General features: G+C 50.0%; 1 protein-coding gene across 1 annotated transcript in view; it reads left to right on the top strand.

Annotated features, from left to right (window-relative positions):
• PLEKHG3 (pleckstrin homology and RhoGEF domain containing G3) overlaps positions 1 to 18,958 on the top strand; it is a 94,263-nt gene that overhangs the window by 19,218 nt on the left and 56,087 nt on the right. Inside the window, exon 2 of the mRNA XM_075613353.1 lies at positions 1,769 to 2,013. Within this exon, the coding sequence (XP_075469468.1) occupies positions 1,785 to 2,013 (229 nt within the window). The 5' untranslated portion in view covers positions 1,769 to 1,784. The remainder of the gene's footprint in view (positions 1 to 1,768; positions 2,014 to 18,958) is intronic.

Genomic DNA, 18,958 nt, shown 5'->3' on the forward strand with positions numbered 1-18,958 from the left:
CAGCACAGATGGTGTAGTCGAAGTCTGAGCCACTGCTTGAGCCACCTGTGCTGAAGCGGGGATATCCAGAAAACCAGACCTGTTGGTGGCCCCTGAGGGCTGGAGTTGGCCGCTACTGCTCTATGCAGTTGCGTTTTATTTTGCCGGTTTATTATTTTATTGCACTAGATTTGTGACCGTAGTTGGTTGAGGAAAAAGGTTAATAAAAAGGCGGATAGATTATAATTTTTTCACAACGCGGAGTATTGTCTGAGGTTGTGCGAGGGTTAAAGTCGTGGTGCGGAAATATTTTATGATCTTGTCAGCATAATTTGTAGGTACAAAAAGGTAATTTTACTCTGTCTACTTTTTGAGTAAATACTTCAATATTTATCCTTTCTGATCCCCCAAATCCCCTTAAATCGTGTTTATCCTGCAGTTATTGCAACTTAAGTGTGCTTTGCGTGTTCCATACACATTGGAAAGGTCTTTAAACAGCACAGCGCTATGAACTGGGCCGTTCCACGTGAAAGCCCCGTTAAATCTTCCGCTTGCTGCTTTTGACATACGAGCAATTCTTGTATCCCGTAACTCACTGGGCGTTATCCGTACAGAGACCTTTTGTTATTAATGTACATAGCGCTTCACTACAGTAATACACGTGACAATCATGTAAATAACACATAATACAAATAAATTAAAGGGAAGAAGTGCTTCAGACATAAAAGTAACATTTAGGAAGAGGAGTCCCTGCCCCGAAGAGCTTACAATCTAATTGGTAAGTAGGAAGAACGTACAGAGACAGTAGGAGGGTGTTCTGGTAAGTGCGTCTGCAGGGGCCAAGGTCGATGTACAGTATGAGGTGTATAGTATCAGCCACGGAGCTGCTCATATGCTTCATTAAGCAGGTGTGTTTTGAGGTGTGTCGTAAAGGTGGATAGAGAGGGTGCTAGTCTGATATTGAGGGGAAGGGCATTCCAGAGGTGCGGGGCAGTCAGTGAGAAAGGTTTATGGTGGGAGAGGGCTTTAGACACAAAAGGGGTAGAGAGAAGGCATCCTTGAGCAGAAAGCATGAGTCGGGAGGGTGTAGAGTGACAAATTAGGGCTGAGATGTAAGGAGGAGCAGAAGAGTGTAAAGCTTTAAATGTGAGGAGGAGAATTGAATGTGTGATACAGGATTTGACAGAAAGCCTGGAGAGACGCAGAGACAGATTAGGAAAGGCGCGTGTGAAAGGAAGACGTTGGCTACAGATTTTAAGATTAATTCTATAGAGGGAAGGACACGTTTAGGAATTCACTCCTCCAGTTCTCTGAAATACACTATTTTCCATCACTTCATTTCTAACCTGGCACGAATATTGTGTTCTGTGTAATGCATGGCTAGTCCAAAGAGCTAGCAATCGCATTTTTGGTCAAAGGACCAATGGATTTGAGACCGATGATGATCTCACCCACTTCAAACACCAGTGGATTGACCTGCTGACACTTCTGCATTATAGGAGCGAGTTGCAGAGGATAAAGCGGGTTGAAATAAAATGCTTGGCGTTTGTTTTTTTGGGGTGTGACTTTGGGACTGTACTTTTCCTTCGCTTCACAGGTTGCATGCTTTGTGGGGCTTATTTGAAACGCCTGCCACTTTTGTTTGCATTATTTTAAAACTCCTCATTTTTATTAGTATTTGTTATTGTTGCGGCCGTTTGAAATAACTCGTGAGGAGGAGGCAGGAAAAAAAAGATTGCGGGAAAGAACATTGTTTTTAATCTGCTTGCAATTCTGTGTCTCATGCCAGGGGCAGCTCTGACTGAATGAAGGGGCCACTTCTGGGGTCACGGAGCAGAACGGAGTCCGCCGCTGGTGCGCAGGTTCCAGGGATGGAAGGGGGGGGCACGGGGAAGGGGGAAGAACAGAGTTTGGAGCCTCGGACACTGGAATGGAAAGACGAGCGTCCTGCGGTGCAGACGAGAGACGGGGACATTTCGGAGCGGGTTCCCTGCCTGGAAGAACCCACAGACCTGGAACAGCAGAAGTCTGAAGGTACCGCTGCCTATATACTGCTATATACTGCTAGGGTTACCAAAAACAGCACGTTTATATATACTGCGGCCTGTGCTTGTAGCAGCTACTCAAAAGGTAGTGGTACTGTACTGTAATACCATCCCTATTTATCCTTGTGGGGAAGCGATTCTGTAACTATATTTCACAATGCGTGACCTGTGCTTGGAACGCAGAACGGGAGAAACGCTTCCGGAAATAAATCCAATTTTCTTTAAATAGAAAGTGGAACGATACTTTTGTCCGTAAAAGAAAGTACTCTGTACTCCCTGGTACTGTCGACCCCCGGCGGGCCTCTGACCGCGTCGCCCCCAGCAGGCTGGTGACCAGGTCGCCCTGGCTGTTGCGACTGAGTTAACTGAGCCACCTGTGATGAAGCAGTGATATCCTGAAAACCTGACCTGTTGGTTGCCCTTGAGGCCTGGCGTTGGCCACCCCTGCACTAGAAAATAAGTAAATCCCTGTTATATCTGGTACATCAGTAGGGTCTCTGGCATGCCAGGGACGTCTTGATGGAGTTGTAAAGGTTAAAGTGCACGGAAGGGGTTAATCTGATAAGAGAAGGTGAGGTCTGCACTGTGCATTCCTGTGTGTGGGGACAGCAGGGTGCTGAGGAATGTGTGCTAGGTGAAGCAGGAGGGCAGTGTTACTGCCCGAGACATACAGAAGAGACTGTGGGGGGCTCTAATCCCGCTGGGGGATTCTGTCTGAGCGCCTGCTGGTAATTACTGGTCTATATCAGGGTTACAGGGGTTTGTTAAGGGGTGCTCCAGTCCTCAAGCACCCCAACAGTTCTGGTTTTCTGGATATCCCTGATTCAGCACAGGTGGGGCAGCCGTAGACTGAATCTCTGATGAAGCCACGTGTGCTGAAGCAGGGACAGATTAAAACCCCCTGTACTCAAGCAAAGATATCCTTAAAATCTGCCCTGTTGGGGGGCTTGAGGACCCCAGTGTTAAGAGGTCAGTTCCTCCTAGGACCAAGTGTACTAATGGCAGTGACTTTTATTTGTGTGTGTGTGTGTGTACATACACACGTGTATACGTATACCCGTATACACACACACACGTATATATATATATATATATATATATATATATATATATATATATATATATATATATATATATATACATATATATACAGGTGTTGACACATATTCACAGTTCTAGCGCATCCATATTATAGTTTTAACACCCAAAAAGGAAAATACAACTAATATATTGCCAATACAGTTTAAAAATGCGGAATAACTGTCCCATAATATTCCTTCTTTTATAGAGCATTAACAAACGAAATATCTTGGTTCACTATTTTTTTAATATTTGTAACCATACATACTTCTCTATTGAGATTGTATGTAACCTTGCCATAGAGCATTTTCTACTCCACCGCCTCTCTTTTTAGGGAAAGACAAAGAACGGATAAATCAAATAAAAAATGGGGGGGGGGTGGAAAGAAAAGGTGGGGGGAACGGAAGACTCCAATCCCTTTGTCCATCCAGAACCGTCCAGCTACCAGCAAACCTCCATCTCGATCTCTATAACAGATTCCGTTTTTGCCACGCTCCCCTCAATAACGCAACTGATACCCACCGTATTTGAACAGAGCCTTCACTTCTTTAAAGACTGCTGGAGTTCATTCAAATATGGTTTCCATTTGGGTATACATTTCCCAGCTCTATTAGAGATATCGGAATAGGGATGTCGTGTATCACATTTTTTGTAATACATCGTGTGCAAAAGAAAGGATTCTAATCGGTTGATACCCGGTGGAAACCGTTTGAGACAATTTACCAAAATTAATTTCCGAGCGCCAACGTGATCATCCCCGCCAGTCTGGGCATCGGTCTGCGCCCTCCACGCATCCACAAAGCAACTTCATATAGTCCACGGTGACGTTGCATGAAGCAACCTTTTCACATCATTGAAAGTTTTGTTCCAGAACCTCCTGATCTTTCCACAGTACCTGAAACCGTGAGCACTTGTGGCGCCCGTGCGCATCCACACGTCATACAGACGGCCTCCATTTCAGTTCGAAATGTATTTAGTTGTCTGGGAACCAGGGAGGCCCGATTTGATCAATTTAAATTGTAATTTGTGACATTGGCGCCTAGTGTAATTTTGTGTACTATCTGCCTATATCCTATAAGGAAGATCAGGGAAATTGATTTGCCACCTGTTAAATAAGGCAGTCCAATGTTTAGCTTTACTAATTTCCATTATAGGGGTATTATGAGCCGTGTGGTGAAGCCGATAAATTGCACTCAAAGGGGTAAGGGGTTACCATGTAACACCTGCGGGAAATCTGAGTAGTGATAGGTTCTGGTGTCTGTCAGCGTGCGGTCCCCTCTGGGTCACGATATTGAATACTGAAGGTTCTATTCCTGCAGGGAAACCGAGGGTATCCCCTATCGGCAGGTTTTTAGAAATGGCGGGTGGGCGTTTGATCATTTTCCTCTATATTTTTTTACAGGCCCTGATTTGGGTCCCTAAACACTCATTTCCCACCACCTTTCCCCCCCACCCCCCTCTCGGCGCGCGATGGACCGGAGAACGCAGCGAATAGAAGAAGGCTCAGAGCCCAGGATCTGATCCGCTTCCAAATTGACAAACTCGGATTTTCTAAATATCCAGTCTGACCTATCGCACCAGGGCAACAAGATTAAATACCCCCAGATCTGGGAGGCCATGGCCTCCTCCTTCTCTAAGTGATTGTATTCTGGCAATGTGGGCCTTGTGTTCCTGTTATGCATTTATGAAATATCTATGTACTTTTGGAGGGATCGTTCTTCCGTATTGCCAGAGGTAGTGTTTGAATTAAATAAAGAAGTTTGGGGGGAAATAATTTTCAAGAAAGCGACTTTTCCCGACAATGATAGTGGTCATTTCATCCACCCAGTTAATTCTCTCTCGATTTTGGCAACGATTGGAGTATTTCTGTAAATTTAAAGGAAAACGGATACCTAGGTATTTGATACTGTCCTTGGCTACTTTAAATTAAATTGACCCTATGTGCGTTACATTGTTCTCCATTTAACCAGAAAATCTCAGACTACATGGTGAAGGGGACCTGTCTGTATGGTTCCTGGCAGAATAACAAGTCATCTGCATATAAAGTTAGTTTAAGCTCCCTGTCTCCAATCCTCAGGCCCTGAAGTGTGTCCCATAGTCTCTATAGCCAAGTCAAACAGTAATGGTGATAGTGGACACCTTTGTCTAGTGCTCCTGCCTAGCGAAAAAGACTGGAAACAAACCCTGTTGGCAAATATAGCAACACTGAACTGGGGATAAATTACCTTAAGTGATTCTATCACATTTCCTCCCATCCCAAAACCAGACAATGTCTGAAATAACTGAGGCCATGCAATCAAATCGAAAGCCTTTTCCGCATCCATGCTCAGGGCGCAGGCTGAAACATGAGTGTTAGTTGCTGAGAAGGGGCCACTGAGTCGTCCATAATATTGAATAGCAGTAATTTCATAATAGTTTCGTAATGTCAGAGACAGTGTTCACCCATAACAAAACCCGTCTGATCGGTGTGAACTACACCAGGAACCAGGAGCTTCAATCTGCCAGCAAAAATCTTAGTGAATATTTTCTATTAGTAAATTTAGTAAAGCGATTTATGAAGCCGGATCATCAGGTTCCTTATCTTTCTTGAGACTGAGCTTGATAATAGATGATCCAAAGCCAGATGGACACAGCTTTTTGGTTAATATGAGATTATATAATTTTACTAGGTATGGGGTCATTTCTGAGACCAGATGCTTATAACCGGCAGAATAGCCAGCAGTTCCTGGAGCCTTAAATATCTTAAATTGCTTAATACCTCCTCCAAAGCTATAGGGCAGTTAAATTGAGCCATTACTTCCTCGGAGATTCTTGGGAGATGTAAATCTCTCCAGAATTCGTTGCTTTTATCTGAATCGATGGTGGGTGACTCGTATAGTTTAGAGTAGAATGTACAGGCATACCCCGGTTTAAGGACACTCACTTTAAGTACACTCGCGAGTAAGGACATATTTTCAATAGCCCAATACCCCTGTGTCCATGCGCTCGCTTCGCGAGTACGGACACTTATTCTGCCATACAGACCGCCGTAGTAGTGACGCGCTGATTCCCCTCGCCCAATAGGCAAACGGCATCTCGCGCATGCGCCAGTCAGCACGTCTTGAACAGCAATACTTGCTCCCAACCTGTACTGAAGTATCGATAAGTGGGAAAAAAGGTATTGCTTCGCTTTAAGTACATTTTTGCTTTACATACATGCTCTGGACCCATTGCGTACGCTAATGCGGGGTATGCCTGTAATTGGAATTTCCTCTATACAGTTGGGCCTCGCTTATCCGACGAAATGCGCCCCGCAAACCACCGTCGGATAACAGACCGACGGATTGCGAGTCAATGTTTTTTGGTGGCGGTGACCGTCCAGCGGACGTCATTATGTGACGTCGGCTAAGGCATTCAGCGAAAAGCGGGACGTCTGATACCGAGGACCCCCTGTATTACTAGGAGACGAATGGCTGATCTCTCGGTGTGGACACAATAGTTTTATTGGACACAATAGTGCTTCACATTTTGCCCGCCTTGTTTCCCACCCTCATATACACGCCCTATATCTATGGCTCAGCAGCTCTCTCTTGGAGCAGAAGATCCAGTTGTCTCTTTGCCCGAATCTTGCCTTCCTTAGGCCGCGTCCATGGCGAGCGCAGCGCAATCAAAATGCCGTGCCTCTATGAGGCAGGCCATAGAGCGCACATTGAGTAGCGCCGGTGCTCGCGATCCGTGAGCAGACAAATTTGTTTCTGTCGGGCGTCTGCCGGGTCACGTGAGCCGTTCACCCAATGAGGGCGAACCAGCTCCGTGACGACAGGGCACACCTCCGACACGCCTCCCGGTCGCGTGTATCCCATGGCCACAAATCGCTCCAGCTACAGGCGCGCGTGATGCCACCATGGACGCGTCTTACACTGAGGATCTGGCGTGTTGGTACCTAGAAAATGCTGCAGTCAATTTTTTTATTCAGTTGTATATATTTTTTATTTTTTTTCCTCTGAAAGGCAACAAAATAAATAATGTCGCCTCTGGGAACCACCGTGGGGCTTTCCCAAAACACCAATGGCTCCATTTAATAGTGAGCAGAGCTTGAAATTGGTTTTGAGTGTGCAAACAACGTTTTCCCCCCTTATTGGCTGCACCACTCACGTGGCCGCTGACGTCACGCTGCGGTTGCTGAAAAAGCCATTTGCTTTGACTTCCAGCGATCGCGACCGAGCCGTCGCTCCTACTATAGACGCACGCAACAAATGCAACACACTTGTTTTGACGTGACGTCCCGTCGCCGGGACTGTAAGCGCGGCTTTAGACATTGAAGGAACCATCCTGGTAAGCCAGTGACATGTTTAAGGGGTATCTGGGTGATTTACGCCCTTTTTTACCCAAATTCGACACTTATAATCCTATTTCAAGTCCGTTTTTAGTGATGGTGTGTGACGCCCTGCGCTGAGGCGTTGGAGAGGTTTGATCTCCTCTGGCTGCTCCCTTATGTCTGATGTCACTGTGTGTTCAACAAGAGTTTGCACAGGCAGAGACCCCTCTCTCCCCCTCCCCTTATCTTTATTGGTTCTCAGATACGGACAGGGTGGGATACGCGTAAAGAAAACAGTGATTGGTAAACGCTTCCCCGTGCAGAGACGCTGAAGACGCACCATGTGCGCGGTGCTTCCAAAGCATGAAGCCAGGCCATTCTGTTCTGTGGGGTCGGTGAATATGGTGAATATCGCCCCTGGGTGAGGGGGTTTATGGAGCATACTCACGGTCAGGCCTCGGGCTTTGTACGGGCTCTCCCTTTGGGATTATAAGGAAGCGGAACTGTTTACTTAAACTATGTTTGTTTAACGTACACTTCCAGAAATCAGCAGGGGTAGGAAGGTGGCGTAGTGGGGCGGGCGCAGGGCCAGATAACCTCACATGGAGCGACGTGCAAGGAGACCGAAAATCTCGTCTCACTGGCGCACTGAACTAGTCTGTGCTTAAAGACGTGCAAGCGCACTTCCTGTGTGCGGCAGGATCGTCAGTCCAGGGTTTTCTTGACTCTTATCCGAGAGCCAATAATAATGATGGGGGGTGGGGGGGAGGGGTGGAGAGGAGTCTCTGCCTGTGCAAACTCTTGCTGATCACCCTGTGACATCAGACATAAGGGCGCAACCAGAGGAAATCAAACCCCTCCCAAGTGTCATCCCATCGGACTTAGACAAAAGACTTAAAAATACTTTGGTGTCAGATTTTGGTGAAAAATGCATCAATTTCCCAGATGTGACCCCCCTTAACCATGTCACTGCCATTAGTACACTTTGCCCCTAGGAGGGTTGACCCCTTAACCATGTCACTGCCATTAGTACACTTTGCCCCTAGGAGGGACTGATCCCTTAACCATGTCACTGCCATTAGTACACTTTGCCCCTAGGAGGGCTGACCCCTTAAATATCTTGCGTTCATTTGTACCCTCGGGCCTGCGCTGTGACCTCTGGCCCCTCACGTGTTCCCTGCATTTGGCCAACTTTAAAACTAAATATAATTGACCAAACTAGAACCCCCCCCCCCCCCCCTCTAAATCAGACACTATAGGCGGCATTACTCGGAGACCTCCTGCAGATACTAGAGCTGGGGTGTGCCAGCTTTCCAGTCTGTGCCCCCCCCCCCCCCCTTACCTAGTGTACGGCGTCTTCTGACTTCACAACATCATGTGACGTGTTGCCATGGTGATGCGTCGCTGGAAGCTGACGGAGACCGGGTAAGTGAAGTTACATATGCCTAGCGCGGGGCCTCTGTAAGCGCCGCACCCCCCACCCTCCCTCCAGAAAATCTCGCGCCCCCCCAGTTTGCGCACCCCTGTGCTAGTGGGTAATTTTCTGCGAGAGCCTAACGTATGGGTTTCTCTGCAGCTGGGCTTTACCTCGCAGACCCTGTTAATGGAAACTCATAGCGCCAGACATTGGGTTCCTCTGAATGACAATCCGATTTCCCTGACCTGTTAGATACCACTCCTGGGATACAGGGCAGCTCGCACTATTACACTGGAAGGCCTGCACAACTCCAGTCCTCGAGGGCCGCAAACAGGCCAGGTTTTCAGGATATCCCTACTTCAGCACAGTTGAGCCACTAATTGAGCCAGCTGTGCGGAAGTAGGGATATCCTGAAAACCTGGCCTGTTTGCGGCCCTCGAGGACTGGAGTTGTGCAGGCTTGTACCAGGTGCCAATTACAATTGAAACTGGTAAATCGGGTCGCCTTTGTGCCCAGACAACTAAGGTCTGTAATATTGGGTGCGCTGCCGTGCGCGCGTCAATGATAATTGACTGTTGGAGACTGAATTTGATAGTCGAGACGCGCACGACAGTGAGCAATGGCGCGTCAGATCACAGCGAATACAAGAAATTTGTATTTTCGCACTGCTGCCGCGTCACATAACGCCGCGAGCCAATCATGGCGCAGCCTAAGGCTGTGACAGCCACACCCCCTAGCTGCGCGCGTCACCGCTGGCAACATAGAAATGAAACATGCGCATCAGCGCGCACTATATTACAGACCTAAATCAATGTATAACTGAAACTGAGGCTGTCTGTATGACGTGTGGGTGTGCGGACACCACAATTGCCATCAGTTTGTGGTACTGTGTTAAGTAGGGATGCCAGGTGTCCAGTATTAAACTGGACTGTCCTGTATTTGGACACTCTGTCCAGTAAATGAGAGGTAATACTGGACATGTATGTTTATACCGGTATTACCTCTCTGGGCGTGTATCTGTATACCGGTATTACCTCTCTGGGCGTGTATGTGTATACCGGTATTACCTCTCTGGGCGTGTATGTGTATACCGGTATTACCTCTCTGGGTGTGCATGTGTATACCGGTATTACCTCTCTGGGCGTGTGTGTGTATACCGGTATTACCTCTCTGGGCGTGTATGTGTATGCCGGTATTACCTCTCTGGGCGTGTATGCCGGTATTACCTCTCTGGACGTGTATGTGTATGCCGGTATTACCTCTCTGGGCGTGTATGTGTATGCCGGTATTACCTCTCTGGGCGTGTATGCCGGTATTACCACTCTGGGTGTGTATGTGTATACCGGTATTACCTCTCTGGGTGTGTGTGTATACCGGTATTACCTCTCTGGGCGTGTATGTGTATACCGGTATTACCTCTCTGGGCGTGTATGTGTATACCGGTATTACCTCTCTGGGCGTGTATGTGTATACCGGTATTACCTCTCTGGGAGTGTATGTGTATACCGGAATTACCTCTCTGGGCGTGTATGTGTATACCGGAATTACCTCTCTGGGCGTGTATGTGTATACCGGAATTACCTCTCTGGGCGTGTATGTGTATACCGGTATTACCTCTCTGGGCGTGTATGTGTATACCGGTATTACCTCTCTGGGTGTGTATGTGTATACCGGTATTACCTCCCTGGGCGTGTATGTGTATACCGGTATTACCTCTCTGGGTGTGTGTGTGTATACCGGTATTACCTCTCTGGGAGTGTATGTGTATACCGGTATTACCTCCCTGGGCTTGTATGTGTATACCGGTATTACCTCTCTGGGCGTGTATGTGTATACCGGTATTACCTCTCTGAGTGTGTATGTGTATACCGGTATTACCTCTCTGGACATGTATGTGTATACCGGTATTACCTCTCTGGGCGTGTATGTGTATACCGGTATTACCTCTCTGGGTGTGTGTGTATGTATATACCGGTATTACCTCTCTGGGTGTGTGTATGTGTATACCGGTATTACCTCTCTGGGTGTGTGTGTATGTGTATACCGGTATTACCTCTATGGGTGTGTGTGTATGTGTATACAGGTATTACCTCTCTGGGTGTGTGTGTGTATGTGTATACCTCTCTGGGTGTGTGTGTATGTGTATACCGGTATTACCTCTCTAGGCGTGTATGTGTATACCGGTATTACCTCTCTAGGCGTGTATGTGTATACCGGTATTACCTCTCTAGGCGTGTATGTGTATACCGGTATTACCTCTCTGGACGTGTATGTGTATACCGGTATTAACTCTCTGGGCGTGTATGTGTATACCGGTATTACCTCTCTGGTAGGGTGACCAGATTTTGAAAATGAAAAACCGGGACATTTTTTTTTTTACATAACAGTTTATTTATTGTAGTACCCTTATACTTACGACCATTAGTCTTTGTTACATAGTTGTGTGTGTGTGTTGACCTCACTAATCGAACAAAAAATAGCCAGATGTGAATGATTCTGAACCCCTTAACCAGTGTCTGGATGCCCCCTCTTCACAATTTCTAAAGCAGCAATCCCGCCTGGGATCTTACCTGATCCGCAGTCCCTCAAGGTACTATACTGGAGGGGAGGTGTTCCCTACCTGTCTTCCGATGTCTCCTGTGTGAAACTTGAGTCAGATCTGGAAGAAAGAAGGGTAGGTTACTTCGGTGTAGGTATACGGCAGTTAAAATAAGACAGGGAGGGTGAGAGAGACAGAGAGAGAGAGGGTGATAGAGACAGAGAGAGAGAGAGGGTGAGAGAGACAGAGAGAGAGAGGGTGAGAGAGACAGAGAGAGAGAGGGTGAGAGAGAGAGGGTGAGAGAGACAGAGAGAGAGAGGGTGAGAGAGACAGAGAGAGAGGGTGAGAGAGACAGACAGAGAGGGGGAGAGAGACAGAGAGAGGGTGAGAGACAGAGAGAGGGTGAGAGAGACAGAGAGAGGGTGAGAGAGACAGAGACAGAGAGGGTGAGAGAGACAGAGAGGGTGAGAGAGACAGAGAGGGTGAGAGAGACAGAGAGGGTGAGAGAGACAGAGAGGGTGAGAGAGACAGAGAGGGTGAGAGAGACAGAGAGGGTGAGAGAGACAGAGAGGGTGAGAGAGACAGAGAGGGTGAGAGAGACAGAGAGGGTGAGAGAGACAGAGAGGGTGAGAGAGACAGAGAGGGTGAGAGAGACAGAGGGTGAGAGAGACAGAGGGTGAGAGAGACAGAGGGTGAGAGAGACAGAGGGTGAGAGAGACAGAGGGTGAGAGAGACAGAGGGTGAGAGAGACAGAGGGTGAGAGAGACAGAGGGTGAGAGAGACAGAGGGTGAGAGAGACAGAGGGTGAGAGAGACAGAGGGTGAGAGAGACAGAGAGAGGGTGAGAGAGACAGAGAGAGGGTGAGAGAGACAGAGAGAGGGTGAGAGAGACAGAGAGAGAGAGGGTGAGAGAGAGAGAGACAGAGAGGGTGAGAGAGACAGAGAGTGGGTGAGAGAGACAGAGAGTGGGTGAGAGAGACAGAGAGTGGGTGAGAGAGACAGAGAGTGGGTGAGAGAGACAGAGAGTGGGTGAGAGAGACAGAGAGTGGGTGAGAGAGACAGAGAGTGGGTGAGAGAGACAGAGAGTGGGTGAGAGAGACAGAGAGTGGGTGAGAGAGACAGAGAGTGGGTGAGAGAGACAGAGAGTGGGTGAGAGAGACAGAGAGTGGGTGAGAGAGACAGAGAGTGGGTGAGAGAGACAGAGAGTGGGTGAGAGAGACAGAGAGTGGGTGAGAGAGACAGAGAGTGGGTGAGAGAGACAGAGAGTGGGTGAGAGAGACAGAGAGTGGGTGAGAGAGACAGAGAGTGGGTGAGAGAGACAGAGAGTGGGTGAGAGAGACAGAGAGTGGGTGAGAGAGACAGAGAGTGGGTGAGAGAGACAGAGAGTGGGTGAGAGAGACAGAGAGTGGGTGAGAGAGACAGAGAGTGGGTGAGAGAGACAGAGAGTGGGTGAGAGAGACAGAGAGTGGGTGAGAGAGACAGAGAGTGGGTGAGAGAGACAGAGAGTGGGTGAGAGAGACAGAGAGTGGGTGAGAGAGACAGAGAGTGGGTGAGAGAGACAGAGAGTGGGTGAGAGAGACAGAGAGTGGGTGAGAGAGACAGAGAGTGGGTGAGAGAGACAGAGAGTGGGTGAGAGAGACAGAGAGTGGGTGAGAGAGACAGAGAGTGGGTGAGAGAGACAGAGAGTGGGTGAGAGAGACAGAGAGTGGGTGAGAGAGACAGAGAGTGGGTGAGAGAGACAGAGAGTGGGTGAGAGAGACAGAGAGTGGGTGAGAGAGACAGAGAGTGGGTGAGAGAGACAGAGAGTGGGTGAGAGAGACAGAGAGTGGGTGAGAGAGACAGAGAGTGGGTGAGAGAGACAGAGAGTGGGTGAGAGAGACAGAGAGTGGGTGAGAGAGACAGAGAGTGGGTGAGAGAGACAGAGAGTGGGTGAGAGAGACAGAGAGTGGGTGAGAGAGACAGAGAGTGGGTGAGAGAGACAGAGAGTGGGTGAGAGAGACAGAGAGTGGGTGAGAGAGACAGAGAGTGGGTGAGAGAGACAGAGAGTGGGTGAGAGAGACAGAGAGTGGGTGAGAGAGACAGAGAGTGGGTGAGAGAGACAGAGAGTGGGTGAGAGAGACAGAGAGTGGGTGAGAGAGACAGAGAGTGGGTGAGAGAGACAGAGAGTGGGTGAGAGAGACAGAGAGTGGGTGAGAGAGACAGAGAGTGGGTGAGAGAGACAGAGAGTGGGTGAGAGAGACAGAGAGTGGGTGAGAGAGACAGAGAGTGGGTGAGAGAGACAGAGAGTGGGTGAGAGAGACAGAGAGTGGGTGAGAGAGACAGAGAGTGGGTGAGAGAGACAGAGAGTGGGTGAGAGAGACAGAGAGTGGGTGAGAGAGACAGAGAGTGGGTGAGAGAGACAGAGAGTGGGTGAGAGAGACAGAGAGTGGGTGAGAGAGACAGAGAGTGGGTGAGACAGAGAGAGAGTGGGTGAGACAGAGAGAGAGTGGGTGAGACAGAGAGAGAGTGGGTGAGAGAGGGTGACAGAGAGAGGGTGACAGAGAGAGAGAGGATGACAGAGAGAGAGAGGGTGACAGAGAGAGAGAGGGTGACAGAGAGGGAGAGGGTGACAGAGAGAGAGAGGGTGACAGAGAGAGAGGGTGACAGAGAGAGAGAGAGAGGGTGACAGAGAGAGAGAGGGTGACAGAGAGAGAGAGAGGGTGACAGAGAGAGAGAGAGGGTGACAGAGAGAGAGAGAGGGTGACAGAGAGAGAGAGAGGGTGACAGAAGAGAGAGAGAGGGTGACAGAGAGAGAGAGAGGGTGACAGAGAGAGAGAGAGGGTGACAGAGAGAGAGAGAGGGTGACAGAGACAGAGAGAGGGTGACAGAGACAGAGAGAGGGTGACAGAGACAGAGAGAGGGTGAGAGAGACAGAGAGAGGGTGAGAGAGACAGAGAGAGGGTGAGAGAGACAGAGAGAGGGTGAGAGAGACAGAGAGAGGGTGAGAGAGACAGAGAGAGGGTGAGAGAGAGAGGTGAGAGAGACAGAGAGAGGGTGAGAGAGACAGAGAGAGGGTGAGAGAGACAGAGAGAGGGTGAGAGAGACAGAGAGAGGGTGAGAGAGACAGAGAGCGGGTGAGAGAGACAGAGAGAGGGTGACAGAGACAGAGTGACAGAGACAGAGACAGAGTGACAGAGACAGAGACAGAGTGACAGAGACAGAGAGAGGGTGACAGAGACAGAGAGAGGGTGAGAGAGACAGAGAGAGGGTGAGAGAGACAGAGAGAGGGTGAGAGAGACAGAGAGAGGGTGAGAGAGACAGAGAGAGGGTGAGAGAGACAGAGAGAGGGTGAGAGAGACAGAGAGAGGGTGAGAGAGACAGAGAGAGGGTGAGAGAGACAGAGAGAGGGTGAGAGAGACAGAGAGAGGGGTGAGAGAGACAGAGAGAGGGTGAGAGAGACAGAGAGAGGGTGAGAGAGACGAGAGAGGGTGAGAGAGACAGAGGGTGAGAGAGACAGAGGGTGAGAGAGACAGAGAGTGAGAGAGACAGAGAGAGAGAGAGAGAGAGAGAGGGTGACAGAGAGAGAGAGAGGGTGACAGAGAGAGAGAGCGTGACAGAGAGAGAGAGAGAGGGTGACAGAGAGAGAGAGAGAGAGGGTGACACAGAGAGAGAGAGAGGGTGACACAGAGAGAGAGACAGGGTGACACAGAGAGAGAGACAGGGTGACACAGAGAGAGAGAGAGGGTGACACAGAGAGAGAGAGAGAGGGTGACAGAGAGAGAGAGAGAGAGGGTGAGAGAGGGTGAGAGAGAGAGGGTGAGAGAGGGTGAGAGAGACAGAGAGAGGGTGAGAGAGACAGAGAGAGGGTGAGAGAGAGGGTGAGAGAGACAGAGAGAGGGTGAGAGAGACAGAGAGAGGGTGAGAGAGACAGAGAGAGGGTGAGAGAGACAGAGAGAGGGTGAGAGAGACAGAGAGAGGGTGAGAGAGACAGAGAGTGGGTGAGAGAGACAGAGAGAGGGTGAGAGAGACAGAGAGAGGGTGAGAGAGACAGAGGGTGAGAGGAGACAGAGGGTGAGAGAGACAGAGGTGAGAGAGACAGAGGGTGAGAGAGACAGAGGGTGAGAGAGACAGAGGGTGAGAGAGACAGAGGGTGAGAGAGACAGAGGGTGAGAGAGACAGAGGGTGAGAGAGACAGAGGGTGAGAGAGACAGAGGGTGAGAGAGACAGAGGGTGAGAGAGACAGAGGGTGAGAGAGACAGAGGGTGAGAGAGACAGAGGGTGAGAGAGACAGAGGGTGAGAGAGACAGAGGGTGAGAGAGACAGAGGGTGAGAGAGACAGAGGGTGAGAGAGACAGAGGGTGAGAGAGACAGAAAGGGTGACAGAGAGAGAGAAAGGGTGACAGAGAGAGAGAGGGTGACACAGAGAGAGAGGGTGACACAGAGAGAGAGGGTGACACAGAGAGAGAGAGGGTGACACAGAGAGAGAGAGGGTGACACAGAGAGAGAGAGAGTGACACAGAGAGAGAGAGAGAGGGTGACACAGAGAGAGAGAGAGAGGGTGACACAGAGAGAGAGAGAGAGAGAGGTGACACAGAGAGAGAGAGAGGATGACACAGAGAGAGAGAGGATGACACAGAGAGAGAGAGGGTGACAGACGAGAGAGGAGGAGAGGGTGACACAGAGAGAGAGAGGGTGACACAGAGAGAGAGAGGGTGACACAGAGGAGAGAGAGGGTGACACAGAGAGAGAGAGGGTGACACAGAGAGAGAGAGGGTGACACAGAGAGAGAGTGGGTGACAGAGAGAGAGAGGGTGACAGAGAGAGAGAGAGAAGGTGACAGAGGGTGAGAGAGACAGAGAGACAGAGAGACAGAGACAGAGAGAGGGACAGAGAGGGAGAGGGACAGAGAGGGAGAGGGACAGAGAGGGAGAGGGACAGAGAGGGAGAGGGACAGAGAGGGAGAGGGTGAGGGAGAGAGGGAGAAGGGGGAGACAGACACGGGTACACACACACACACACACACACTGGTACACACACACACACACTGGTACACACACACACACTGGTACACACACACACACACTGGTACACACACACACACACACTGGTACACACGACACACACACACACACTGGTACACACACACACACTGGTACACACACACACACTGGTACACACACACACACTGGTACACACACACAACACCACACACACACTGGTACACACACACACACTGGTACACACACACACACTGGTACACACACACACTGGTACACACACACTGGTACACACACACACACACACTGGTACACACACTACACACACTGGTACACACACACACACACTGGTACACACACACACTGGTACACACACACTGGTACACACACACACTGGTACACACACACACTGGTACACACACACACACACTACACTGGTACACACACACACACACACACACACTGGTACACACACACACACACACACACTGGTACACACACTGGTACACACACTGGTACACACACACTGGTACACTGGTACACACACACACACACACACTGGTACACACACACACACACTGGTACACACACACACACACACTGGTACACACACACACACTGGTACACACACACACACACACGTACACTGGTACACACACACACACTGCTACACACTGGTACACACACACACACTGCTACACACACACACACACACTGGTACACACACACACACACACACCACACAGGTACACTGGTACACACACACACTGGTACACACACACTGGTACACACCACACACACTGGTACACTCACACACACACAGGTACAGACACTGGTACACACACACAGACACAGACACTGGTACACACACACACACAGACTGGAGTACAGACAGAGGCAGCCACGAGCAGGTGGCTCTCCGCCTCCCCCCCTGCACCCACCCCCGCGCCCATCTCCCGCACCTAGGGGGGGGGGGGGGGGGGGGGATAGGAGCGCCGGGACACAAAGGTAAACTGCCGCCCCCCCTCCCCCGGCGGGCAGCCACGGGTTCCCGGGGCAGAATGGGGGAACACCGCGCAGCCACCACTGCCAGCCCCCGCGCCCATCTCCCGAACCAAGGGGACAGGGGGGGGGAAGGGAGCGCCAGGACAGGAGGCAAAGGATAAAAAACCCACCTCCTATCCCCCCCGGGCGGGCAGAGGGGGGGGAGACACCGCGCAGAAGAGCCAGGAGCCACGGGCAGAGACTCCACACGGCCCGCTCTGCCGCAGGAAAGCGGAAGCCCCGCCCCCAGGCACCCTTCCTTCCATTCATTCCACATGCTGGTCCACATGGGGGGCGGGGCTTATGCCGGGACGGCTGGGGATTGGCCAACAAGGTAGGAAACTGCCGGGAGGGGGGGGGGTTGGCATTAAAAAAAAAAAAATACTTACCAGCCGGGTTGCTGCAGTCTCCTCCTCCGCGCCGCCGCAGACACGCGCACAGCGCACAGCGCAACAGCGAACCGCAGCTAATTACTCGCGCACCCGCCGGCGACAAAAAATAAAAAAATGGGACACATTGAGGAAAATCCGGGACATTTTCCGGTACACACAGAAAATCGTACAGCTCCCGAAAAACCGGGACTGTACCGGCAAAAGGGGGACGGGTGGTCACCCTACTCTCTGGGCGTGTATGTGTATACCGGTATTACCTCTCTGGGCGTGTATGTGTATACGGGTGTTACCTCTCTGGGTGTGTGTGTATGTGTATACTCTCTGGTGTGTGTGTATGTGTATACCTCCTTCGGGTGTGTGGTGTATGTGTATACCTCTCTGGGTGTGTCGTGTATGTGTATACCTCTCTGGGTGTGTGTGTATGTGTATACCTCTCTGGGTGTGTGTGTATGTGTATACCTCTCTGGGTGTGTGTGTGTGTGTATACCGGTATTACCTCTCTAGGCGTAGTGACCTGACCAGCTTGGGGACCGCAGGATTTGCCTTAGCAGGGCTGTTGCTAGTGGGCTTGCACAGCTTCCTCCATCCTAATTGGCTGCTTCTGGGTATCAGCTAATCAGGAGGTAGTGTCAGGAGCCTGGGGTGGGGGCCAAGGAGAGGCGGAAACAGCATGGAGTAGTGAGTGTTTTGTTTGCGAGTGTCTTGAGCGCGTCGCACCTTTAACCATTGTGTCCAGTATTTTTGGAGAACCCACCCGACAATCCTAGTGTTAAGATAGGCAGGTTCTAGGAACAAAACGTTAAATCATTTGAATGGGTTACTCCAGTTAAGGCTACCTTTTGGACTACAAGGGCGCTTGGGTGCGTGGAGGACTGGGGTAAATTGGCTATAACCATTTCCCCCAGATATCAATCAATTCGAGTCTTTTCTTTTTCACGGGATTACTGAAAAATTTGATGCACTTTCCAATATCTCTAATAGCGGTGGGAAATTTATACCCAACTGGAAACCATATCTGAACAATCCTTTCTCCATTGGTCTTTAACGAAGTCAGAGCTGTGTTCGCTTACTCTGAAAGGGAATCAGTAGCGTTATCGAGGGGACCGGGCAAAATCTGGATTTCTTATAAGAAACGAGATGGAGGCTTCCTGGTAACTGGGAAGGGTTTGGTGGACAAAGTGGTTGGAGTC

Source organism: Ascaphus truei, chromosome 9, assembly GCF_040206685.1.
Source record: "Ascaphus truei isolate aAscTru1 chromosome 9, aAscTru1.hap1, whole genome shotgun sequence".
NCBI classification, from domain to species: Eukaryota; Metazoa; Chordata; class Amphibia; order Anura; family Ascaphidae; genus Ascaphus; species Ascaphus truei.